Source organism: Ascidiella aspersa, chromosome 4 (genome assembly GCF_963924565.1).
Source record: "Ascidiella aspersa chromosome 4, kaAscAspe10.2, whole genome shotgun sequence".
Classification (NCBI taxonomy): Eukaryota; Metazoa; Chordata; class Ascidiacea; order Phlebobranchia; family Ascidiidae; genus Ascidiella; species Ascidiella aspersa.
Genome location: NC_139450.1, coordinates 14883674 through 14908709, shown reverse-complemented (window position 1 = coordinate 14908709; position 25036 = coordinate 14883674). Strand labels below are relative to the sequence as shown.

At 38.2% G+C, this 25036-nt stretch overlaps 4 protein-coding genes across 4 annotated transcripts; 2 read left to right on the top strand and 2 right to left on the bottom strand.

Annotated features, from left to right (window-relative positions):
- The first annotated feature begins 934 nt into the window (after positions 1–934).
- Positions 935–11195, top strand: LOC146148120 (uncharacterized). Its single transcript, XM_083388006.1, has 11 exons — positions 935–1826; positions 3270–3416; positions 4266–4343; positions 4689–4870; positions 5920–6060; positions 6513–6604; positions 7098–7254; positions 7600–7720; positions 8130–8278; positions 9573–9729; positions 10765–11195. The coding sequence occupies exons 1-11, from the start codon at positions 935–937 to the stop codon at positions 10791–10793; spliced, it is 2145 nt and encodes a 714-aa protein (XP_083244132.1). The 3' UTR covers positions 10794–11195.
- A 202-nt stretch (positions 11196–11397) lies between these two features.
- Positions 11398–13259, bottom strand: LOC146148119 (nuclear receptor 2C2-associated protein-like). The gene is made up of 3 exons (XM_083386358.1): positions 13170–13259; positions 12894–13100; positions 11398–12150 (listed from the first exon to the last, which is right to left on the bottom strand). The coding sequence occupies exons 2-3, from the start codon at positions 13014–13016 to the stop codon at positions 11815–11817; spliced, it is 459 nt and encodes a 152-aa protein (XP_083242484.1). The 5' UTR covers positions 13017–13100; positions 13170–13259; the 3' UTR covers positions 11398–11814.
- A 4180-nt stretch (positions 13260–17439) lies between these two features.
- LOC146148117 (alpha-ketoglutarate-dependent dioxygenase alkB homolog 3-like) lies at positions 17440–24259 on the bottom strand. The gene is made up of 6 exons (XM_083386356.1): positions 24132–24259; positions 23820–23907; positions 23704–23738; positions 22567–22807; positions 19749–19958; positions 17440–19509 (listed from the first exon to the last, which is right to left on the bottom strand). The coding sequence occupies exons 1-6, from the start codon at positions 24239–24241 to the stop codon at positions 19315–19317; spliced, it is 879 nt and encodes a 292-aa protein (XP_083242482.1). The 5' UTR covers positions 24242–24259; the 3' UTR covers positions 17440–19314.
- LOC146148118 (uncharacterized) lies at positions 21089–23349 on the top strand. Its single transcript, XM_083386357.1, has one exon. It carries the CDS (start codon positions 21288–21290, stop codon positions 22125–22127), a length of 840 nt encoding a protein of 279 aa, XP_083242483.1. The 5' UTR covers positions 21089–21287; the 3' UTR covers positions 22128–23349.
- Positions 24260–25036: the final 777 nt, after the last annotated feature.

The following is a 25036-nucleotide window of genomic DNA, read 5'->3' as shown; positions in this document are numbered from 1 at the left end:
TTGTGTCTCTACGCCGTTTGTTTCAATCGTTAATATGCTTGATTTGACCAGACGAAAAAATAGTGTCACGTAACATTTATATTTCGATCAAGAAAAACATCGCTAGACAAAATTTATAAACTCGGAAAACCAGGGTATATTCAACCTTCATCATTGTTTGCATGCGTATATGTTTTTAAGTGTTACAACCCTCAACAAAGACTTCAACTGTTACCTGTTATAGGTTAAATATTATTTAAAAATTATCATTGCAAATTTTTTTACAGTTTGTTTTTTAAGAGTTGGTCGAGTTTTTACCTAATACATTTTAGTTTTTGCATAACCTCAGTTGATGAAAGCAATCTGTTTATAAGATCTATACATCCTGAACATATGGCCCTCTTCGTGCTAGAGAAGCACGTGAAATGTAAAAAAAATCTATATTTATAGAAATTTACGCTATAGCTTAGCAGCAGTTCTACCAGATTACAACCATGTATTATAGTTTTCAGTTTTATGAAGGCCGCGTTACTTAAGGTTTTTATATCAAGTGTAGGCCATACGAGGTTCGGGATTCTAGATAAACTTCATCCGAAGTGTGATTAACCTGTAAGTAACACAGAACCTTGTGCTGATATACTGTATGGGCTATGACGAAATAGGGTGACGCGAGCCATTATTGCGTGTACTTTGCATCATTTCCGTTTTGATACTGTTGCTGTGTTTTTTGAAACATCGTTATTGTTTTGTGAAGCGTCTTTTATTTCATAGTTTAATCCAATTTCGGGCTGTAAAATATTTTATCGCTTAAAATGCGTTGTGCTCGCGTTTATCTATAGTTTTATGTATTGTAGTTTTTATTTTAACAAACAATACTCTTAATGGTTGAAAATAACAATTGAAAACGCTGATGAAATGCATTTATTTATCCTTTCCTTGTAGATTTTTTATTGGAATGGTTTCTGTGATGCAAAACGATGGTAGGGCAGAAATCAAAGATGTTAACCACAAGGTGAATTCATTCGAGAACAACGATTTTGATATGAGTGGGCAACTTAACTCATTAAAAAAACGCTTTTCAACATACCAAAGCGAGTACGACAACATCGTTGTAACCCCCGAAAACTTGCATAGTACGATCGAAAGCAACCGGGCTTGGTCACCATCTACAGTGGCAACAGTAGACTCCGAAAATAGGCTTATCGAGGAAGCATCTATGGAAGAATGTCGAGAGCCACATCCAGTGGAGTTCAGACAAGAGCCTGTTTCCTATGAAGTGCCACGACTTTATCACCCAAGTTCCCAAAGAGAGCTTTCACGCGAATACAACGGAAGTCGCTGTTGTAATTGCAATTGCCACAGTTCTTCGGCTGTGAATAAGCAGCAAGTATCTCGAGCGACCAAGCAACCAGTCGCTTCCAGAGGTCCGAATGTAACACTGTCGGGCTTAAACGGGGCAAACTTTCCCGTTGTTTCTCTCACTAGGACTTCCAGCTTACCCGGCCGAGCCATAAACACTACAAACAATTTGGAAAATCTTTATTGTTTGGTTCGCACCAACTCCCTTCCAAACTCAAATAACAACAATGGCGAAATAGCACCGAACAGAAACGTTTACGTAGACTTTGAATCTGCAAAGCCACATAACACGAATTTTCCGTTAAACCAGCATGGAAATGGACCCGGTCATTCTTCACAGCAAGCCCATTTTAGCCACACTACGAATATAGCGCAAATAGAAGAAAAGGAAAACCCTTCATGCGACTTTAGAAGAAGAGGCCTTCCCGCGTTGGTTATAATGCTCTTGATTATTACGCTGTCGACTTTGTCAGCGCTTATTTATTTCGGTGAGTCTTAAATTGTTACAAATTGTTTTGCATGACAACTTGTTTGGCTTTTAAATTTTAGCAGCATGTTTGATTATGGTATTGCTTTACTGCATTAAGGTTCTAATAAGCGCTACTATAGCGGATACTTTTTGGCCAAAGAGATCAGCTGTGGATGAACAGTTTTGCAAAATGTGTTAGTTATATGCAGGTTTTTAGTAAAAAGAAATAGATTGCCAACGTATGAGTAGAATAGCTTTTATATTGTCAAAGGGTAATCCAAGCATATTTGCAAATTGGGATTTAAACTATTTTTTTGTTCGGCGTCAACGCCAAACGTATTCTTGCCATTTCTCACTCCTGAAGTCCATAAGCAGCGTTTCAATCGATAAACCAGTGGTTATACAACCATGAAACATCATATTAAACCAAGGCAGAACCTAAAGACTATACTTTAACACAAGCCATTCGTTTACGGAGGTAGCCAGCCGCTGCACTTAAAAGTTTTGACAAGTTAATGCCCCGTAATTTGATGCATGGTCGAAAAAGATCACGCCCCTCTCGCCAAAAGCTTGTATTCAATCGGCTTGGGAAGTTTTCAACCTATCATTGTGGTAAACTCGAACACAGAAGGTTGTTTTTTTCGTTCACACAAGGGCCATCAGCCCACGAAATCCTTTTGAGGTCTTTAAGATAAAGATTGTTTCACGAACGATCGAAATCCCATTGCGAGCCAGCAATTATTGCACTTGAAACATGCCACTGTCTCTCACCTGAGGCCATTCGACTTTTGCTGATGTTAAACTTATTGCATCTATAGGTAATAATTTTTTTTTTGCTAACAGTATTGAACAGTTTACATAATTTTTCCTTAAAGACGTTTAAGATATATATATATATATATACGCAAATTATGTGTAAAACTACAATGGCCAACATTCGGTTCAATTTAAGCTTACATACCTTAGATAGCAGAGATAGAGATATTACTCACGTTCTAAACAAGTCAGCACTCTTATTCGCGATACCGTGTATGACGTATATCCTAATGTGTGTGAAAAGTCCACACAGACTTTCTTTACACGCGTATTGCATGAGTATTGGTGCTAAAACGTGAAAGCTAGCGTAAAAAAGTTGTGGACGTTGTTACTTGGCGCAATTACATTGGAACGGCTCACCACTGCTAGAACGAAAACTGTAAAGGTCCGCGTATCTCGTTACCTGATAATGTGCTATACAAAATGTCCAATAATTTTACTTATACAGTAATTATGAACCGCTATATAGTATTTTAGCCCGAGGGGGAGAATGCACGGCAAATCTTCACTGTCTGGCCAAGTTACAGTTCCAAATTTAGGCTTCGGAATTCACGAACAAATGGAAAACACCCCAAAAAGTTCCCTTTGCATGCTGCCAATTTTATATCATATGATCGTGTGAATTTTATTTTATCATTATTTTCAGTTGTGTTTAACTTTGGCGCGCATGTTGCCGAAACTTCGACAACATCACTGACGCCAGTAACAACAAAAACCAATGTCACAGTAATAACAAGACTAATCACAACAGCAACAACGACAGCTATAACGACGCCGACAAGCACTAGTTCGAGTAAGATTTTTGTTGAAGGCTAATTTCGCTTCTGTTTTCCTTTTTAATTTTTAGTTAGCGTCAAATTATTCATCATTTCATTTTCACTTATGTTTTTCTCTTTTGAAGTTTCGCCATTGATTTCGACATAAACATTGGTTAACAATAAGAAGTAATTAAACTCATCGTTTTAATCCCAGTGTAATCAGGTGGCACTATATAAAGACAAATTGCATTGAAATCTCGACAAACTTTCGTACAACCGTGCTTCAACAGGTCAAAGTAGAAATTAAAGCAATTAAAATGCACTCAGTAGAGCACAAACGCAAATAAAGGGCGATAAGAATGATGTATAATATATCCACAGGCACAAGCTCGCAAAGACGTTATGTGACTGACGCCAAGACAATAATAACTGGAGGTCTGGGCCTGAAAGTACGTTGGATGTACAAAAGCTTGCTATGAGGCGTAATATGACATACATGTAAAACCCAAATCCCGATTAACCTCAACTTTAATGGCATCGAACTTTTTAATTATTATGTCACTTAGTGTTTATGCGCGTATGTCCAGTTTTTCCAAAATAGATTGCTACAATCTAAAAATGAAAAAGTTCGACGCCATTTATTCATCATTCTTTCCGCCTATTACTCCCGCTTGTGTTCCTATACTTCGTGCAATTATTTTCAATTCCACTTTGACCTGATGAAGCACGGTTGTGCAAATGCCTATCAAAATTTCAACACTGTTTGCCTTTATATAGTGTCACTTGATTAACCTATTTAGAATTAGACAAAAACGGCCATTTACAAAGATTCGTTTTAATCCTGTAATATATATACGTAAGTAACCTGGTGTGTTTATGTGCAGGATTGACCACAACAGCCACTTGGCTAACAAGTACAACTACGTCAACCGTGCCCGATGTCAGCGTTGTATTAAATCAAAGTAAGAAGATATATTAGGTTAAAACAAATAAAACGCCCGAAACGGAGGCTTCTTAGGTACTCCGCCCTTGTCTAGAATTGTTGCCACTGACAACTAATGCGAAAGTTTCCAATACCACCGTACACACCTTTTGTCTTACGAGGACACAGCTCCAAATGCGGCGAAATTGCGTTCCATGTAAATAGTTTTTCGTTGGCACTAACTTTCCCTTTTCCAATTTGCATTGGGGAACATTGGCCGACAACACGTTCTGCCTTAACATTTGCTCGCCGTATAATTGATCCTCTTATTCAATGTGCAAAAACAAACTTAACATAAATTAAAATAATATTTTGTTTCATACAGCTCTATACTGCGGCATTTTCCCGTCGATTTACATTCCCGTAAATGCCGTGAATGCTCGGTCGCCATCCGTTTCGCAGGTTTTACCGTTTAATCCAGTGGAGCCCTTAAATGATAGTCGAATTCAAGTCCAAAGCCGAATCGTAGGGGGCGAGCCGGCAAATATCGTTCAATACCCGTGGCAGGTTAGTGTTGCATTTCTGTTTATTTGTTTTTTTGTTTTGTTTTTATAAACTAAAAATGTCCTTGATTTTTTTTTGATATTTAGTTTCGAGATGTATATAACTTACTTTTGAAAAAGAACAAAGGAAATCTCCTTGTGATTGGTTCTTTTTAAAGCAAATCGCGTGAATAACGTGTGCTTTGTTTTGCAAAAACAATGGGCTAAATCAGCTTAAACGTAATTTTAGTTTACTGCATAATTATTTTGTTCTTTTTATGTTTTGTTTGTTCAACAATTTTGATTGGTTTAATTTGGTTGTGTGCAGGAATATAAACGAGATCAACAAATTTTGGTATGTCATATTCCAATTTCTATTGGCATTTTTGCGGCATTGTTTAAAATGAAATCTAGTTATTGGCACATTCGTTCCCAACTTGAGAGTCGCAAGAGGTTGTCAGGGCCCGTGTATTGAGTTTCAACCAAAAATTGACAAGAAAAATGGTGTCACAATTACTTTAAATTTCAATGAAAAAGTATAAACGCCTTGTCAAATGCTAATAGGAGCCATTACCATTCGAACCACCGAAGACCCGTTTTGCGATACTTGATAAAACCCTATTTAACAGTTAGTCACTTACTAACGTTTGTAGCATTATGGCGTGAATTCGGTCATTCTTACCAAATTTGAAAACAATCTAGGAATATAAACATTTTGCGAAATTTTATACGAGTGTAATCTAGTTGTATTACGCCGAAATTGGGGGGTCGCGAGTCGCAACATCTAGAAATTCTAAAGGGTTAGGAACGACTGCTTTAATAGATTATATAAATCAAACAGGGTGGAGTAAATAGTACAGACAACACTCGGTCCCACCATAAACAAGTGACATACGTTGTTATAGCTTACATGACCAACTTTTAAATTCAAAAGCGTAAAACTCGGTCGGTCCGATTATTCGGCAAAAAATGTTGTGTATACACATGACGTAAGGCAATAGCCAACCACATACGTGACCACATCATCTGGCCGATCGCATTACACAGTCAGCCAATGTGTTGACTACTTTGTAGGCCCCAACCGTGGCACCGCCAGATTCCGTGAGCGTCGACATGAACCTTTCGTCGCTCGACGCGAGCGTTCAGCAGCTCTATATGGATAAAATCATCACCCCCAGGGTGATGGGAGGCAGCAAGGGCGCGATTCCTTGGCAGGTGAAAAAAGGCGACCGTGTTCCTTAAACGTTACCTTGTAGTTGGTGAACCTTTTTTTAAAGGCATTATATACATTCACTCTGCATTACCTCACACGCGTATAACAACTTAAATTTAAGCATGTTTGTCTACTCTAGCATGACAAATTACTTTTCCGTTTTGCATGGTGTTACATATTTTTTATCAGCATGTAGTAGATTCTATACTTTGAATAATTTTGAACAAGCTTGTGAAATTACTAATAGAATTTTTATATATCAACTGAATAATATGGCTTGATTACATATTATACCTTCAAGGGAATGTAAAAACTGTGTTATGCGAATATTTCGATCTTTAGTAATTTATTGCGCAAGCTGTTTTGTAACAAATAATTTTCGGGGTGCTATCTGTTCATGATGATTTGCTTTTAAGCTGGTGATCGTTTAAACGTACATTTATATACTCACAAGGTTGCCTTGTTCGTCGAAGGAAAAGGTATGACTTGTGGAGGATCGGTCATAATGGCCAACTGGATCCTAACCGCTGCTCACTGCACACAAGAGTAAGTAAATGTATCACATAAATTGTGAAAAAAAAACTCTATTTGCTCGTGCCGTTTAACATAACTAATTTTTTTTTGTTTTTTGTCTGTGAAAAAGGGGTAGTATTCAATGTGCCCAAACCTGGGATTCTGTAACTGGGGTCTGAGGACACTTAGACCTCCGTGAGAAAGTTCGTAGGATTCTGCAGAATATTTTTTGATTCACTGACTAACATTAAGCAGAAGCACACCCTTCACTTTAATTTATATTTATAATAGCCCAAATGTTTGAGCATCATAATGGTATTGGATTCGCAGTTATTACTATACAAAACAAGGAGTCTGCCAGGTGGTTTGAGAACCACTGGTTTAACAAAAAAATATCGGCCAATAAATTTATAACAGATATAAGTGTCGTTGGTCGCAGTTTACCCGTCTCAACCTAATGGCCTAGTAAAACTGGTGAGCATAAAACTAGCAAGTGACAACTTTGCTAAAATATGTCGCTTTATAGTTATCAGGATGCAACGGTGTGGACGGTTTACGCGGGTATGTCTGCCCTTTCAAAGCGAAACGAGGCGCCGGCACAACGTCGTAAAGTAATCAAAATCATTCAAAACGCGAACTACCCTCTCGACATGTCATACGACTACGATGTCAGTCTAATGAAGGTGAATTTTACTTCCTAATTGTTTTAAGTTCAATAAAACATTCATTTCTGCTGCAAAGCACTCAATCCTTTGGAAAATATTACATGAATGGGAAAATATTCCTCTTATTTTCCAGCAATGTTTTTTCACTGATCAGACATGAAAATTTTATTGCAATATCTATAGTGATGCAGTTTTTAAATAGTTGGAAAAAAAATTAACCAAGTGCCATTATCTAATTACAAATGCTTTTCCAGTTTTACACTCCGTCGTGATCCCATTTGTGACGTTATACGTTGTTCGTTTATGCGGGGTTTTATCCTGTTTCTGTCATTACGCTTCACAAACACGTTTTGTTTTCTGTAGCTTAACAAGGATTTCACGTTCAACATGGTTGTCCAGCCCATCTGTATTCCTCCACAAGGATACAACTTCCCTGAGGGCATGAGCTGCTTTGTGAGTGGATGGGGAGCTATCGACACATTGGGTATTGTCAAAGTTTCTCAAATCGTAATATATTTTTTGTTCCGTAACTTATCTCCAAAAATATTTTTTTAGTGATGTCATATATACTGTTTAAGTTCGTTGTGTTTAATTTTCTAAGGAGTTATAAAAACAAAAAATGTGATGTTACGATGCTATCTGCCAGCAACACGAAAAACCAAACAAATATTTTTCTGTGCTTTAATTTATGGCATTGTTTTAAGTGAGCCTACCAGTAAAGTAAACATATAGTAGTAAAATGAAGTGCCTGCTGTAGGTAAATGACAGTCATATAATGTAACAAATTACAACGAACTTCGTAAACGTCAGTCGTAAATTTAACGCGTATATAGGTTTAGCCTTATAATGGTCAGGGTCGGTCTTATATCAAGGGCCCTTATTTTGTCGTTCAGGACTCTCCGACAACCCAGACGTCTTGCAGCACGCGCAGATTGATATAATCGGAGACGCAAAGTGCAACAGCAGTGACTGGCTTGACGGCTTGATTACCCCTCGCATGCTCTGTGCTGGCAAACCCCAGGGCAAGAAGGATGCCTGTCAGGTATGTTCCATTCTTCAACTCCACATAAAGGGTAATCATTAGCGAAATGTTTGTTAGTTATACGAGCTTTTAGGACTGTGGTCTAAACGTACTCAAATTAGACCTTTTGACGTGATTCTGGTCGCATTCCTACTTCACTCAAAAATTGATGGCAACTGATGGAATGCAGATTTTTTTCTATGATATGCTATAAAAATATATTTCTCGAAATAACACCTAAGGTTTCCAAGCTGATAAACACATTTCTCCACCTATCGTGTTTTGTCCGTGTTTCAAGTGCTACCTTTAACCTTAATTGTTACGTTGAACATAGCTATTAAAGAGATCTGTTATGCCCTTTCACGTCGACACTTTTAAAGTTGGAGTAAATGTTATTCCTTGCCAAATCAGAACTTAGCCAAAAGGGCATGGCTGTTTTAATCAAACGTGTTCTTGTGAAGAATGGAGATTAAATGTCGCATTGCTTTTTTCAGATAAGGGCCAACGTGATTCATAAAAATATGTATATGTTACGCAACGGCTAACTAACTAAACATTAAAAAACATGGTCGCCTTGGCATAAATGCGTTTGCAAAATAAAATTTTCATCCTTAAAAACCGAATTAGCGTTCTAAAAAATATATCTTATGTAATGAAAGCTTTCTATAGACCAGGGGTCGGCAACCTTTTTCGCACTGCAGACCGGTTTAAACTTAAAGTTAAATTACAAACTGGCCTTCGAAAAATAACAAATGTCAAGTAATGGAAAAAAAATTATAACAACTTTGATTCAAGGAGAACCTTGAGCTTGTTTTCTCGCAACAAGTTTTAAAAGTACGTAATGACACACAATATAGTTACGTCATAGAAAAAACATAAAATAATGGCAATATGATAAAGTACGAACTACAGGCCGGCACCTAATAAAGTATAATCCTATGTTCCGGCAACAAACTCCTCACGGAGCGGCACCGAGTCGCGGCCCGGTGGTTCCGACCACTGCTATAGACAAACCCCTGGTAAGTAGTTTGAATATTCTATGTGGACGTTGGCGACTATACAGTAGTCTACCCGCTTGTGGCTTAAAAATATCAAAGCACGAAATCTGATTAAACGTACTGAGGAATATTTCAGTGCATTAAGTTTAATCACTCAAAAGAAGCAATGTTCATTCCGATTTTTATGTATTTCATAATTTTTTATATATCAACAATAGGCTCTTTTCAATCGTTTTGGTATAAAACTGTAACAAACATACCAGACGTAGCCAAAGCTACGTATTTTCGCTAATATTTTCACTTTGTAATTATTACAGGGCGATTCCGGTGGCCCGCTGTCCTGTTACTCCGCGAGCAAAGCTGTGTGGATGTTGGCTGGAAGCGTGAGTTGGGGAATTGACTGCGGCCTGCCTAAACTTCCCGGAGTCTACGCCCGCATGGGATTCTTTGCCGACTGGATCTGGACGCATATCGGTAATCAACTTTTTTAGGCTACACCTTTAGTGTGCCGTAGGTATTTTTTTCTAAATGTGTCTAGTTATATTCTCGCGCAAGTTTAGGAATTTCATATATCTCACAACACGTTATTCGCATTCATAGAAGTCTTAAAATGAATACCGATACTCGGCAAAACATGTTCTTATTGTTTGTGGCCTATGCACAATATAAAACATTAATCTTATTTAATAATATTCTCTTCAACCACATATATTGCTTTACAAAATTATACCAAACGTTTACTCAATAATATTTTTGATTCGCAGCGCGAACTATTTTCTCTGGTCTGTATCATGAATTTTTGGTAGTAATTAAGGGATTTCGTTGCCAAAAGATTTAGCGTGAACTTAGGTTAAACACAGGGCGTGTTGACGCGAACGTCTTCGTAGCCGACGGTTTGCCACCGGCCGCAGATATTTCCAATCCAATAATTGCGCGCTTTGCTGTGTAAAGATCCTCAGCAAATTACCGCCTCCATTGGCCTTAGTTGTTTAATTAACGGACCGGTTCGTGGCGCTATTGCCGTCTACCACTCTTGGACTTGAATTGACAATTTGTAATGCGCCTTACTATTGGGTTTGATGATGGCTTAAAAGATTTTTTGCCACCAAAGCGGTCTGCGTTTTGCCACCAAAGAGGTCTGCGTTCAAACACTAGATCGCTATTACGGGCTTCGAAAATAACACATCCGCAGACCAGACATCCGGCATTACACGCTGTCGGTTTTAGTGAAGAGTCCGCGACTTTTGAAAGTTGTTTCCTGTATCGCTACTGATCACAATGACTACTTGCATCGGAATACACACCGATATCTACGGGTCATTTCAAGCAATTTGTTTTTTTATCAATTGGCAGCCATAATACAGCAGCCACGCGTGCGTATTACTTCGATAGCATCATCTGTCCGATGCACAGATGGTATCTTGTGTTATTACAAGCAAACACAAATAAACGTTTGCGCCACCAGAATCCACTTGTCCGCACACTGAACCGTTTGATTTACCAACGCAGGCAAGGACGAAAGATGGATTCCCAGCTAACCATTCGGCTCCTTAACGGAAATATTTTGTTTGCTGTCCCAAACATCTGTTGTGTTTGGTGCCGGAACTGCTGGAATGCGTGTCTCTCCGCCTTATACCTAGCCTTTAATATTATGTTTTGGTGCCTTTTAATACAGTACTTACCAATACTCGTTCGAGCCTCTGCTTGTGAAGTATGCCACACACAACTGTGACTGCGAACATGCGATTGTTTCAAATTATTTGAACTGTAGTAATGAATGCATGTTGCGTGATTTTAATTTTTGAAATCCGAGACATCTTTTTATTTGAATATATCCATTTCTGGCTTTGTCAATGATAAACTGTTGCATTTATCTGAGCTAAAAAATTGAACTAAGTTAATCACACTTTAAACCACGGATATAGGCTAGCATTTTTCTCCTTTTCAAATAAACACTATGTGCAACAAAATATTGCAATATTCTATTATCGGGGTTATGCGCGGTTGCAGGCTGAAGGTTATTTTAGTTGAGTTTTGAAACGTAAGCTAAGTTTTTGAAAATATTTTGAAACTAGCCTTTTAGCCGAGTTGTAAATATTTTGACACTAGACAGGCTGCCTCGTGTGGCCAAAAAACCTTGAGAGGGGCGATTCAGACTTTTAATTTAAAAGAAAAACATTTTAAAATGTGCGCTCATTGTAAAAAATGCTAAGCAATTTCTGTTTAATTAGACTATAAGTGCGCCAATAAAGCGATCAATATGGGAATTATTTTAGGTGCTTAGGGCGACACAAATCCTTTTAAATTTAAAGATCTACAAATTTAGACCAGATAAACGCATGACCGCATTTAAGCTTCATATTTATGCACAGTTCGCTGAAAACAATAGGTGTGGTTAAGATTAACTGTTCATGGCGTCAATTTAAGACGTAACTGCGAGAAGTCATTCCTAAAAAAGCATCCCCCTAAACATAAATCCTGGATAGGCGTTTGGTATGTCAGCCGACTTGAAAAGGCACATAAAATAGCATAAGACGCCTTGATGCTTCAAGACACGTATTAGGAGATACTTGCATCACATTGATAAATGTCAAATGTATAAAGCGTGATTCGGCCAAAAAAATCTGTTGGTTGCTGAAATAGGAGTTTCACTTCATAAACAGACACTTTTTCTTGGGCGTCAGCTTGAAAAACAAGGGAAAACCATTGCACTGAATTGATGTCTTCCGGATAGGCATTGGATACACCAACAACGTCTTTATTTTTATTCAAAGCTTGTAATTCACAGAGTTTGCAACTGAAACCACCTTGAAATTGCAGTTTAAGTTTTCCATTGTTAATATCATCAATATTAAGAGGCTCATCAAATTCCAATTTAATCCATTGAAACTTTCCCTAGAAAACACAGAACAATTATACTACACAGGCAAGGAAAGTGAATCACAGATATGGCATAGTCAATAGTGGATTACAGGCTGGCAAAATCACGCCAGTCATCTAGGACAAGCATTTTAGCGCAACATGCCGTTGTATGAAATAGATTTACCTAAGACAGGCAAATCATCGTAAAATTGAAAAAAAAATGCATTTACGTCTGTTAAAATAGACACAAATATAGTTTTAAGGGGGTTTAATTTATAATTTTGTTTTCCAATAAAAACTTTTTTTTGCACCAATTTCTTCAGTTTGCGGACTTATTCTTATGAACCTAGTCGCCAAGATGCCAGCCTTTTGCCATACTTGGGGATGATATCTTTGAATTTTTTTCAGTTACAAGGTAGACATAAAACTTGGTTTCAAAGATAAAAATAAAATGTAAAATGCAATATTTCTCTTTCATAACAGTTATAGCATGTGAAATTTTATAGTTTTTAATCAGCAAACTCAATCAAAATATAGCTATTTTGTGTTTACTGATTTATTGTAAGGATTTTCACAACTTACATTTTAGAAACCAAAAAAAAATCATGGTATTTTGTAAACTTTTATACTGCTTACAGCTATTATTAATCATAGGCTCAATAAAAATATGATTTTAGGATAGATTGCATCTAAGAAGATAATATGTCAGCTTAGGTAAATAAGATAAAACCAGTAAAAAAGAGTATAATCATCAACAAATACAATAAAGTCCTAACCTGATCAGAGTTCCAGCAAGTATCTGGATTACCATCAACCAAGTACTTTTTTCCAAATTGCTTTGTATCTTTGTTTAAAACTGAGCTTACTTTAAGGATGGAATACTTTTCAAGCAGCGACATTTTTTGGTACTTACTCAAATTATGAACTCGACAAAACACATAAACACACTCCAAAAACGATTAAGATGCAGCCAACTATTTGTCCTTAAAAGCAAATGTAAAATATATAGTTATGCTTTATGTGGAAGAATATAAATAGAACAAACAATTTACTTTTATGAAACTGTTCACCAAGAAAAAATCCAGTTAATGTTGTAAATGTAAGTGTCAAGGAGTTAGTCACTGGAACAGCAATGGACAGATCTATAAATAAAACAAATTACTTTTACCTAAATTATCTATTGTCAATGTAACTTTTGAACTAGATTTACTGTTTAAGGAGCTTGATTAGGTTTGGCAGTTGCAAATTTACTTTTCTTAGTGACTTATTCATCATAATGTTAAAACAGTTAAACAAATATTATAGGCTGTATTTTTCCATGGTGGTTATTTTCCGTATTGCTCATTGATTGAATGAAAACACTTACCTGTGGCTTGCAAAGTAACAAAGAATAGGACAGAACCAATTTGATTAATTACTAATGGCAAAACACATTTGAAATTGGAAACAAGGAAAGCAAGTTTTCCTATTAAACCTTCTGTCCCTTCAATGCCTGATCCTCCACGTTTTATGTAAGGGTTGGTTGCTCCCCAAAATAATGCAGTTGTAATCATTAACGTGATTTCATATAGCATAGTCAATCGTCACGCATTTTAGGGAAAGATTGTAGTGTTTACAAAGCAAGGTTATTCAGGCGTAGCAAAAGGCAGCCATAGAATAGTAATAAAAGTATTAATTTTTACCCAATATAAACCAGGAAATCCCACTGTTTGCATTGTCCTGTTGAGGTTTGGTTCGGGTTTTAAGATTTTTCGGAATTTGGTTCAGTTTCGGTTTCGGTTTGGAGCAAATCAAAAGTTCCGGTTCAGCTCCGTTTAGACTAAATTTATAAAAACAGGGTTTATAAAGTTCCAGTTCGGATGTAATATAAATTGCGTTAAACCTAAAAATTTGGATCAATAAATGTAGAGAATAATTATTGAATTGTAACTCGCACTTCTTCCAAGTTTCGTGACGTGTTAAAAAATAAGCAACTTTTTATTAATTCAAATGCCACAAAAATAAAAGAGCAACGTTTTAATTAATAAATATCAGGGAGTCGAACCGTTTGACTTTTCCGGTTCAGGTTCGGTTCGGGTTCAAAGATTTTTTCGGAATCCGGTTCAGTTCCGGTTTCGGTTTTAAGCAATTTAAAAGTTCCGGTTCAGCTCCAGTTCGACCATCGTTATTTCTAAACCGGTTCATAAAGTTCCGGTTCGGATACAATACAAGTTGCGTTAAATCTCAAAATGTGGGCCGATAAATATAGAGAATAATCAGGGACGCCGGAGGCCCTCCTGCCCTTTGCTAAGGGGGGCAAGGGGGGGGAGGGGGGGTGAAGTGCACTTTTCATGAAAAATGATATATTGCTTTCACAACGTTAAATAATATGCGACGGAAATCATAAAGCAGTGTTGTACACGCATTTTTTATGAGAAACTTGGCTCAAGCCGAGTACCATTTTAAGCCAATCTAGAGCATTTTAAGCCAATCTAGAGGTCGTGGCCGCAAAAATTTTTCCAGGGGAGTACCGCCGGACACCCCAATATTTCGCCTCGCTACGCTCGCCTGCGGTCTAGGTTGCCCTTACCAAAAAAGTCGCCCCCTTTGCCCTGAAATCGCGCCGGCGTCCCTGAGAATAATCTTTGAATTGTAAGTCATTTAATCTAAGTTACGTGACGTATGAAAAAAACATGAACTTATTACTGAAATATCTAAAAATTAAAAAAAGCAACGTTTTATTTATTCAATATTCATATATTTTTCATAAAATTTCGAACATGGCGTAACTTGACTCTGTAAAATAGAAGTTGTGACGTCATGCTGGAGCGAACCGCTTATATTTACAGGTTCGGGTTCGGTTAAGGTTCAGGTACTTTCAAAATATTCGGTTCAGTTCCGGTTCGGCTCCTTAAAATCTTACAAAATCCGGTTCAGGTTCGATTACGGTTCGGACAAAATTGACCCAAAACCGGTTCATAAAGTTCCGGTTCGGTTCCGGTTCGACTCCCTGATAAATATTCATTTTTTTTACTTTGAACATGGCATAACATGACTCTGTAAAATACAAGTTGTGACGTCATAACGTGTTTTTGACAAGTTACGGGGTCACTTAAGGTTGATAAGTTCTTTTAAAATCTTTGGTTTAGTTCCAATTCGGCTCCTTAACATCTTACAAAAAACGGTTCAGGTTCGGTTACGGTTTGCGACAACTTAGCCCAAAACCTGTTTATAAACTTCCGGTTCTGGTCGGTTCTACTTCTTGATTTCAACAAAATAATCTCGCGTTTAACGACTTATCAAGGACTAGATAAAATATCGCTATATATAAGCTGTGCAATGTCTAGGCCTAATAAAACTGAAAAACAGGAGACGAAAGCAGAAACAAGTAGCCTAAAAACACGTGGTCTACAAAACTTAAAATATTTGGCGCGTGACACAACAACGAAGGTTTATTCTGTTAATACTTCGCGATATGTGCGGGGTAGGCTATATTTGAAGCCTACCCTTGACGTCAAAGTTTTCGTTTAGCACAGGGTTGGAAAAACAATGAATAATCATCAAATAAAAGTTGCTTTTTTAATTTTTAAATATTTAAGTAGTATGCTGCTTGTTTTTCTCAATACGACATGAAACTTTGATTAAGTGAACGTTGCAGTTCAATAATTAATTATTCTCTACATTTATTGACCCACATTTTTAGGTTTATTGCAACTCATATTATACCCGAAACGGAACTTTATAAACGGTTTTGAAATACGTATATTGTCGAACCGGAACTGAACCGGACTTTCAAATTAATCTGAACGAAAACTGAACCGGGTCCTGAAAAAATCTTGAACCCGAACCGAACCTAGAAACGGTTCGATTTCCTCATCTAAACCTGGCGTTGTACATGTTAAATAAAGTATACCGGTTTAATTGTAACCGGTAACGGAATCATGTAGCCTAGTTGTACCTGCGATGTAAACCAATTATGCCTACACCTGTAAAATGTACGACAATTTGCAAAATCTATCTGATTTTTGTGTGGTTAAACAAAACAAACAATCCATCATGATGTGGGCTCTTTTATCACTATTCCATAATATGTTGTAGAAAGTCAAAATGTAAATTGGCTAGCCTTATGTTTATACCCAATGATTATAACCAGGGCTGCGGAGTCGGTTAAAAACAACCCGAGTCCGACTCCGACCAAAAAAATACACCCAAGTCCCGAGTCCAGTTCCGACTCTACAGCCTGTATTTTACCCATTTACGCAACTAAATTAAGGTGTTTTTTCTGCAATCCACTCATATTGGTTTCATAGTTGATCCACCTGCATTACATCACTATTTGCTTTTACACTTTTACAACTTACATTTTGCCGCCTTAACAGGTTTAAAATTTGATACTGCGCATGCGCACGTCGGGTAGTTTCACGCGGTCTTACTCAAGTCCCGAGTCCGACTCCGTCGAGTCCCGACTCCGAATCCGCAGCCCTGATTATAACAAATAAATGTGGCAATTCATTTATGACCAAAAAGTAATGTTACGAATAGCGTAACATGTTCGTCGGAGTGCTAAATAATGCGAAAACATATTTTTTAAATTTTATAAAACTTTTACTTCTCCCTAAACTTTGCATTATACGTGGCGCTACACGTTACATAGATAGAAATTTCAAAACATGTGATGGCTTTTTCGCATTTTGTGTTGATCGGAAGGCGTTTGTCGCTGTTGTGTGTTTGAACTCGCTTTACTTAATGCTTCCTTACAACAAGATTAACACCACCGCCTTTGTGGAAGCGACATGTAATCAAATGGCGTGTTACAAATAAAAAATCAAAGTTCGTCTCCGTAAACTTAAATTCCCATAACTTTTTGCATTTTGTTGAAACAGGAAAAAATTAACCAAGCGTAAGTCTAAGTCGAGTCATTTGTCCAAAATACCTAAAAGTCAGTTTATTTTGATCAAAAGGCTTAACATCGAGTCTTTTGAAATCAGGAAGTTTAAGTCAATTGACTTAAGTCATTACAATTTAGAACACTGGTTGACTCACGCGTTAATTAAAAACACAATAAAAACTCTCGCAACGACCCAAGGATCAATACAGTCAATCAACATGTCGATATTCAAACACGGCATCATAATAACTTATATGCTATTTGTTTCTGGGATAGCTTAGCCTATATTAGCCCTCAACCATGAGACCGTAAAAAGGGTTCAGAGGGTCTGTGGATGAACTGTTCGACTAGAAAATTACAATTTAAGTTGGCCTGTGCTTATGAATGTAAGATGTAAAAAAAACATTGGTTAGCTTTAATCCTAAATAAGGTTCCGTAAGCCTGATGTTTAAAAACGGTTCCGTGAGTATAACAGGTTGTGATTCACTGGGCTACATTGTCGAAAGGTAATGTAAAAAAGGACTATTATTGTAAAGTTATTAAACAAACTATACTATAATAAATTAAAAATATCGGGAGAAAAATAGCTCTAGTTTTAACATACTTGTTTTTTGTGACGGAATTATTTTCGTGGATCCTTAGGCGCCAGAAAAAAATATAATGATAATGGAAGTGATTTATCGTGCTTTTTAGGTTAAAGTACGACCGGCGTCAATTGATAAAAAACTTCAAGGAAGCTGATGTGTTTAATCAAACTCGCACACTAATGCGAAAAAATATTCGTGTTTAAAACGAATAAAAGTGGCACGCACGGGCCCATAAAATAATTTCTCCCATAGTCATACGTAAAATAAGGCGTATAAGTGCAAAACCAATTCGCGCGTTTATTGTTAAATACATATCTTTTAAAACCTAATAGGAACATCATACACAAGATGCCTTCGGAGAGGCTTACCGGAATTAGTCAGCCTGATTGGGATTGTATTGCAAGCAAGGCCAGGCAAGAAAAACTACTATAGCCTGGGGTGAGGTTCGAACTCACGACCTCCGGTCATGCCAGGACCGTCGCTCTACCAACTAAGCTACGCAGGTTCAGAAGGCAGCGAGGCGAGAAAAAACATAGCTCCATTGTGTTGCATCCTGTTTGTAGATGCAACATCAATTAAAGAGGATCAACAACCCGTTTTTCAAGTTAACATAACGTTTGAACAGCGCCATAGTCCTATTGATCGTTTTTTCCTAAAGTAAAGATTTAAGTCAAATATTCTCGTTAAACATTCACTTATCTGTACTAAGCTTGCCTAACTTTTTTGTCAAAATGGATTAAAACGAATCTTTTTTTGAGAAAAATGTATACAGTTGGAAAACAAATCAGAAAAAACATAAGCGAGTTATGTTAAGATCATTTAAGTTACACCTTTTAATTGCTAATGTATCAATATTTATTGTCCAGCACCTTTGACATGTGGCAAACTAATTTCGCAAAGTTACTGCAAAAACCAACAGCGCAAAGAGAATAATAATGAGATTACGATTAAAGATTATATCAAACGTCATTTACAACCAACAGATTAATTTGTTCGTTCCGGTATAAAGCGGTAAACCCCGATAAAATATTTTCTTCCTACGTTACTGTCTTTATCGATGTCATGCATATTGCATGTTGGCCCAGCATTTGGCGTTAAACGCATTGAGTTTTGTTTCCCTTATTTCAAAAGCCGCGAATATCATCACACAGTGAACAACTTCCATTTCGATTAAGCTAAACCATTTTAATGAAGCCAAGTGTTTGATTAATATGATCTCAAATATTAGAATCGCAAATGATACGCACCGGATCTATCATAATCTCATAGCGCCTTAACAACAATGGAGCTGGAAAAGCCATTTGTCTTCTTTTCGAGGTGAATTAAAGGACTTTATTTGTTTTGCATTGATTTTAAAATTATCAATATATATTCGATTAGCCAGTCTGAAAAGGCCGAAATGCGATGTTAAATAAGCGACTATTAATAGATGCAGATTCAATGCGTGTAATCTACCCGTCACCCCGTCATATGGCAAGCACGGATTGCAAAGATCGCAAGTCGTAACGCAGACGCGATGCGACGGCTAACTGCCGCAATTAGGCTTTACGGCCCGCCAAGCTGCATAAGTGTCGCGTACGAAATAAAATAAACTATAGGCAAATATGATAGCGTGAGAGAAAGGCGTAATGTTGCCGGCACACAAGTACAAACACTTCCAGCATATAGCGAGCGCCATTCTGTGCACATATGAAGCGTAAACAGTCGCGACAAAGGCAGTATGCGAGGCAACGACTAAGGAAGTCAAGGCAATGGAGTGACGTGATCCGGATGCATTGTACGAAACGTCAGGTTGACTCGCGCGCTGCGATCATGATATTCTTTGGGAATTCGATGTTGCCAGTCGTGCTGTGTGCTCCCCAGCATCAGCAGCAGGCTGCCGTGAGTCAGAGGTACGCGAATCTTCCTGCTGTACGTGTAGTCGCCGGCATTCGCACTCTGAACAGAACGTTGAGCGGATGCACGTCACGAAAAAGTTATATTTAAACGTCAAAACGATTACACAGCGTCAGGTGAAAAGGGCTAGCGATTTCAAAGCTGCGAACTGCGAAAGGCGGAATGTAGAGTAACGCTGGGTGTTTACGTGAGGCCAGAAAAAGGACTTCCACCTGTTTCGGCGCGCACGGACCCGAGACTAATGGCACGATTAAGCAGTATTTAGTCGACAATGCACTTACAGTAGGGTCGATTTCACGCAGCTCAAAGTTCCTGGTGTCACCCAACGACAGCGAAGCAATAGGGGGGCACTTGCCCAACGCTGGCTCGGCGTCGGTGTGCCAGTCAACGCTGTCGTGGCCGTCGCGATAAAGGTTGGCGAGCAGGGAGTCCAAACGCAGTCCGTACTTGTCGTTCACACGATCGCGCAGCGCGGTTGTTAGCGGATGCCACTATACAGATGAAGGACAATAAACAAGGTCAGGTTGATACAAACAGCGATATATACTCTGTGTAGAATAAACGTCGCCGAAACCAGCTTGCGCAACAGTCCCCAGTGTTTCTCGTTTAGCAGCTATTACAGAAGATCGTCGTAGCTCAACTTAAACTACAATAGCAAAACAATACCGATACAGATTTTTATTGTTCAAGAACCGGTAAAAGATTTTTTTAGTCTTGTGGTCCGTTTTATGACGATTAAACCCTTTAAAAATTGACTTGAGGTGTAAACAAGCTAAAAACTACACAGTTGTAGGAAAATGTAATTAGCTAGTGGTCAAGGCCGCGGTAACAACTTTAAACTAAATTTGTTACGGTCTAACTGGATTAATCAAGCGACAAAAGTTGTTGATTTTAGGCCTGAAATGTGCTGTACCCATATAAGTGAACCTGGCTTGAGTAAACACAATAAAAGAAAGTATTTTATGTCGAGACCTTGTGTGCATTGCAATTTTGTCAGTCTTCAAAATAATGGTTTTATTAGTTTAAAATTACCACTATAAAATTTGTCCTATAGTGTGTGTCAAGAAAGATTTATTTTAAATCCTTTGAATAGCTGCAGTATGGAAACAGATGGATAGTTGCAAAGTGCAAACTTTTTAATATCAAACTAAATGACACATAAAAGAAAATGAATACTGAAATATTCGATACTTATAAACCAGTAGAAGGTGTGAACGATGTACAATAAACAGGAGAATAAAAAAACAAAAATCGTTCACCCCAAAATTCGCCAATGTGACATTAGGCTATATACCCCAGTGTCATTTATTTTTTTGCGAAAAAAATCTAAAATTTTCCTGCAAATGGTAAATCGAATTCAACAGTCCCGAAATTTGCCCTTTTATCGATTGCGCCAAGGGGAAGACGTCTGCAAATTGAAGGGCAGTGCTGGTTATACAGGCAGGATGGAGCACTAGCGCACGATGATACGTTCTCAGAAATTCTAATTGTTCGCGTATACTGCGTGGCGGTATAGTCATAAACGACCGTTTATCAAACCACCCCAACTGCACGTTGATTATTGGAAAATGTCCACGTGACCAGATCGCGTTTCAAGCAGGAAAACGAACAATTTCCGGCTTCGCTCAGCAGTCTCGTGCTTGCGCGTATACCCTACCCTAACCCTTGTAAGAGTAACTCATTCTTTGTTTAAATCAATGCAGATGTAGAAAGGACGAGGCGCAGTGCTAACAGCACGTCAGGCTATTTAAACAGGAATAAAACTTGCTGACTGAGAAAGAACGAGTCGCTGTTTACTTTGGCGATAAACGAAGAAAAGCATGGCGGACCCCGAAAAATGGGACATGTACGTTTTACTCAAGCACTTTGAGCTTGTCGAGTGGGAACTGGACAACATGGCCAACCTGTGCCTCGAGACGCTAGACTTGGACGACTGCCAGTTGGAATGCGTGCCACCGGCAATCGCCGAGATTGAGTACTACGCTTTTCGGGACGTACAAGCGGTTAGCATCAACAATAACCCGGATATACGCAAGGCGGATATACTGGGCAAGTTGGAAGACCTCCAAGCGATTAACATGTGGGGCTGCGGCCTGCGTTCTGTACCAGAAAGCTGGGCCAACCTGCACAAGCTACAAGTGCTCGGTCTGGGCAACATGCCCCAGCTAAACAATCTGGCCACACTCCGCAAGTTAACGAACGTAACCTGGCTCGATCTAGGCGATTGCGGCCTTAAGTCGATACCGGTCGAGATCACGCACTTAACGAAGCTGGCCGTGCTTGCGCTGGGTGGTAACGAAGGCATCGAGATCGACGACGGCATTTGTTGTTTTTGGAACTTGCGCAAACTTGCGTTGAACAGGTGCGCGCTCAAGCAAGTTCCGCCGCCCGTTTACGACCTCATTAAACTAACGCACCTACACCTCGACGACAACCTGCTGGTGACCCTGGGACAGGAGATCGTGCAGCTCAAAGAGCTCGAGGAGCTGTCGGTGACAGGCAACGCGAGGCTGTGCTTTCCCAAATTGCTGAGTCAGTGCGACAGCGTGCGGCGTGTGCTGATCGACGAGTCAACGAACCTGGCCAACATTTCGCATTCGCTCCGAAACAAGATGATGATGACTAAGACAGCCAGGCTGCGCGAGATTGATGAAAAGTGACGCGTGCCGCGAGCAGACGACACGACACAAAACGTTTCCGACTGTGACGCAAGGTGTCATCGCAGGGCAACCACCAGCTGCGTAAAGTATGGTAGAAAATGTCTCGTGGCGGTTTGGGTTTACCGCCCCCGGGTTCTTTATTGCAAACAGGCAAATTGTGATGTGAATGATGGCGCTAAATATACAAGTAAAGGTGCTGCGTCCTTCGGATAGTTTTACCACTTCTTATTCGCGCCGCTAATAACATTTCGCGTAATGTTTTTAAGAAACTACTTCGGTTTAAAACGTTTTTCAAACGTTTGCTTATGGCGTATCAGACGTATTGCGTCTTATTCCAGCAAGTTCCTTCTAACGAGTGCGGTTTCGTCGACAATCAGTATACTTCGCAAAAAAATAGGGTCAACCTAAGTACAATGACCGTATAAGGTTACATACTCACGTGTGGGTTGGCACTTTGGGTTACACCCGAGTATTTATAGGGGAATTCACTGAACCAGGCAGTTAGACGCGGTTCCACGGACTGCTTTCCCTGGAAATAATTTTGCTTCTGTTCCCAAGGAAGCTCGTTGCGTAACGTCTCTAGCATCCAGTCGGCGTTTTCCTTGTCCAAAAAGTCGGTCACCAATATCAGCATGGACTTTCCGTTCGCACTTTCGCTAATGCAATATTCCCCAGAGTGCCTGTTTTTTTTAACTTTGATTTTTGTATACTCGCACTCGCTACGGTTTTATTGTCCGTTTTACAAATTGAAACAGAATTGTTTTACTGTCGTTGATTGTGTAAACAATACCAAATATCTGAGGCATACCAGCCTAGTTCAGGGGTTCTTAAACTGAGGTCATGGCCCATGGTGGTACTTGGGACTAGTTTTAGGGGGGCTTGAAGGCCTAATGAGATATTAATGTGTAGCTTAAAAACTAGCTTTATTTTTTCGAAGGAGAATAGTATTAATAAAAAAAACATTGGGCCTTCTTCTTTAATGTATTTAGACTTTATTCGGTTTCAGATTTGTTAAACGGAAAATGACAGGCTTCTTACGTCTACTTGTTTTATGACGTATGTTCATGACGCCATTTCTAAAAATTGTATGCTAGCCGTGATCCACGAGAATCGAAACAATTGTTTAGAGGGTCCGTATTAAAACGTTAAAGAACCCCTGGCCTAGTTAAAATAAGTCCGTGCTACTGTGCTTTATTATACGATTTATTTACAGTGTGCAATACAATTCGTACCACATGTTGCGCTCTTCGAGTGTTTATCAACACAACCGGTACGAGGTGCAAACAAATAGGTGGAATTTTAAATAAAGCTATAACACTTCTTCTTTGAAAGTTGGGCATATGTAGTACCCACAATAATGTTCAGTTTTTCTATTTAGGTTACCGAAGATTAAGATATTACAGAATGCAACAAAAAATACCGGATTGCTTGCTTATACCACTGTCGTGTTTTAAAGTGATTACAGGAGATGGGTACTAAGCAGAACTGAAACACTTGTCATAACCAGTTATTATCAATAGCACATTTTTCCGTAATAAATAATTTGTAACACATTAATAGAAGGAAAATCACTTACTTTATAACTTTTTCCATTGGAACTTCCTTCAAGATCTAACATTATTGCAGTTTAAATAAGTAGATAATAGCTTAGTTATATTTATCCTTATCAATAAATCTAGTTGAATTACTTACCTGAGAATCAACATTTTGGAATTTTGGAAACTCATTGTTTGTGGAAGAAGCCGATTGTTTGCCAGCCCACTTCATAGATGGTGTCGTTCTAAAAGCAAAAACAATTATAAATAGCATATTGATTTTGTGATAAACCTACAATTAACAACAAAAAGTGTATACATGTTTAGGGATTCTTAGTAATAAACTACAGTTCCATAGTTTCCCTATGTCTCACACCTAAAACAATACACATGGCCAAGTTTGCAATAATAAAAAAACCTTTTATTAATAAAAATTGCACGATAAAACAATATAGAGGCGTATACACACCCTGTTGCATAGTGCTTGGCTTCAGGTGGCTTGTTTTTGTTATCAGAATTTTTTCGTACAGGTCTGCCTGCCCACGAACCTTGCACTCTGGATCTACCATGATCTCCCATTTCATTGATGGTGCCTATAATTCTACAAGACAAAATACAGATCATGGTTAAAGTTAACATTTTAACAACAAATCATTTATGTTAGTGTAATATTTCAAACCTGATAATTATTGCAACCAGCTAACAACTCTAAACAGATAATATGTGCAATAATTCACATCATACAAATCTCGATTGCATTCCAGTGCCTTCCCCCAAAGATCTGAGGCATGAATGCTGCCCAAAACTACACGAGTGACATTGTTTGGCATAAAATATTGCGGTGTCACAATAAAAAAATGCTTTTGTAGGGTATATTAGAAAATTACAGAGTTTAATAATGGTTAAAACAAATTTTGACAGGAATCTTGGACAACCACACATTATGTAATGCAGTCGGGATACCAACAAAGTTAATAAGACATCTTGTAATTATAAAACATCACACATTTTTTGTCAGTGGTTTATAAAAATACAACTTTTTTTTCTTGGGTAAAATAGTATATCTTTTCCTGATCATGCTCAAAGAAAATTGGCTAAGTTCCAAATTACCAAACACCAAACACAAATAATCAAATGTCAGTAATATTTTCCACCAGTGACAACTAATTAGAAGTCGTCAACGCTCTTATTCCTCTTTATATGACAAAAATGCAGAAACTTTCTTAACACAGTCAAAATGTTTTAAAAATATATTCAATCCACATCATTTGCATAATAATAAATTACAAGCACAAACGTTGTGTTGCAAAACATCAGTTAAATGCTAACAATCTTATTGGAGGGCGTTGAATTGTTTTGGGACTGTACCAACAC

Bases quoted from the DNA above. Each gene is read 5' to 3' on its own strand.
- LOC146148118 (XM_083386357.1), top strand. From the start codon at position 21,288: ATGGCGGACCCCGAAAAATGGGACATGTACGTTTTACTCAAGCACTTT.
- LOC146148119 (XM_083386358.1), bottom strand. From the start codon at position 13,016: ATGTCGCTGCTTGAAAAGTATTCCATCCTTAAAGTAAGCTCAGTTTTA. The intron at 12,151-12,893 runs GTTAGGACTTTA...TGTGTTTTCTAG, and splicing joins CTTGCTGGAACTCTGATCAG to GGAAAGTTTCAATGGATTAA.
- LOC146148117 (XM_083386356.1), bottom strand. From the start codon at position 24,241: ATGGGAGATCATGGTAGATCCAGAGTGCAAGGTTCGTGGGCAGGCAGA. The intron at 23,739-23,819 runs GTAAGTAATTCA...CAATAATGTTAG, and splicing joins TCCAAAATGTTGATTCTCAG to ATCTTGAAGGAAGTTCCAAT. The intron at 22,808-23,703 runs GTAAGTGATTTT...TAAAAAAAACAG, and splicing joins CCAATGGAAAAAGTTATAAA to GCACTCTGGGGAATATTGCA.
- LOC146148120 (XM_083388006.1), top strand. From the start codon at position 935: ATGGTTTCTGTGATGCAAAACGATGGTAGGGCAGAAATCAAAGATGTT. The intron at 6,061-6,512 runs GTGAAAAAAGGC...TATACTCACAAG, and splicing joins AGGGCGCGATTCCTTGGCAG to GTTGCCTTGTTCGTCGAAGG. The intron at 6,605-7,097 runs GTAAGTAAATGT...GTCGCTTTATAG, and splicing joins GCTGCTCACTGCACACAAGA to TTATCAGGATGCAACGGTGT.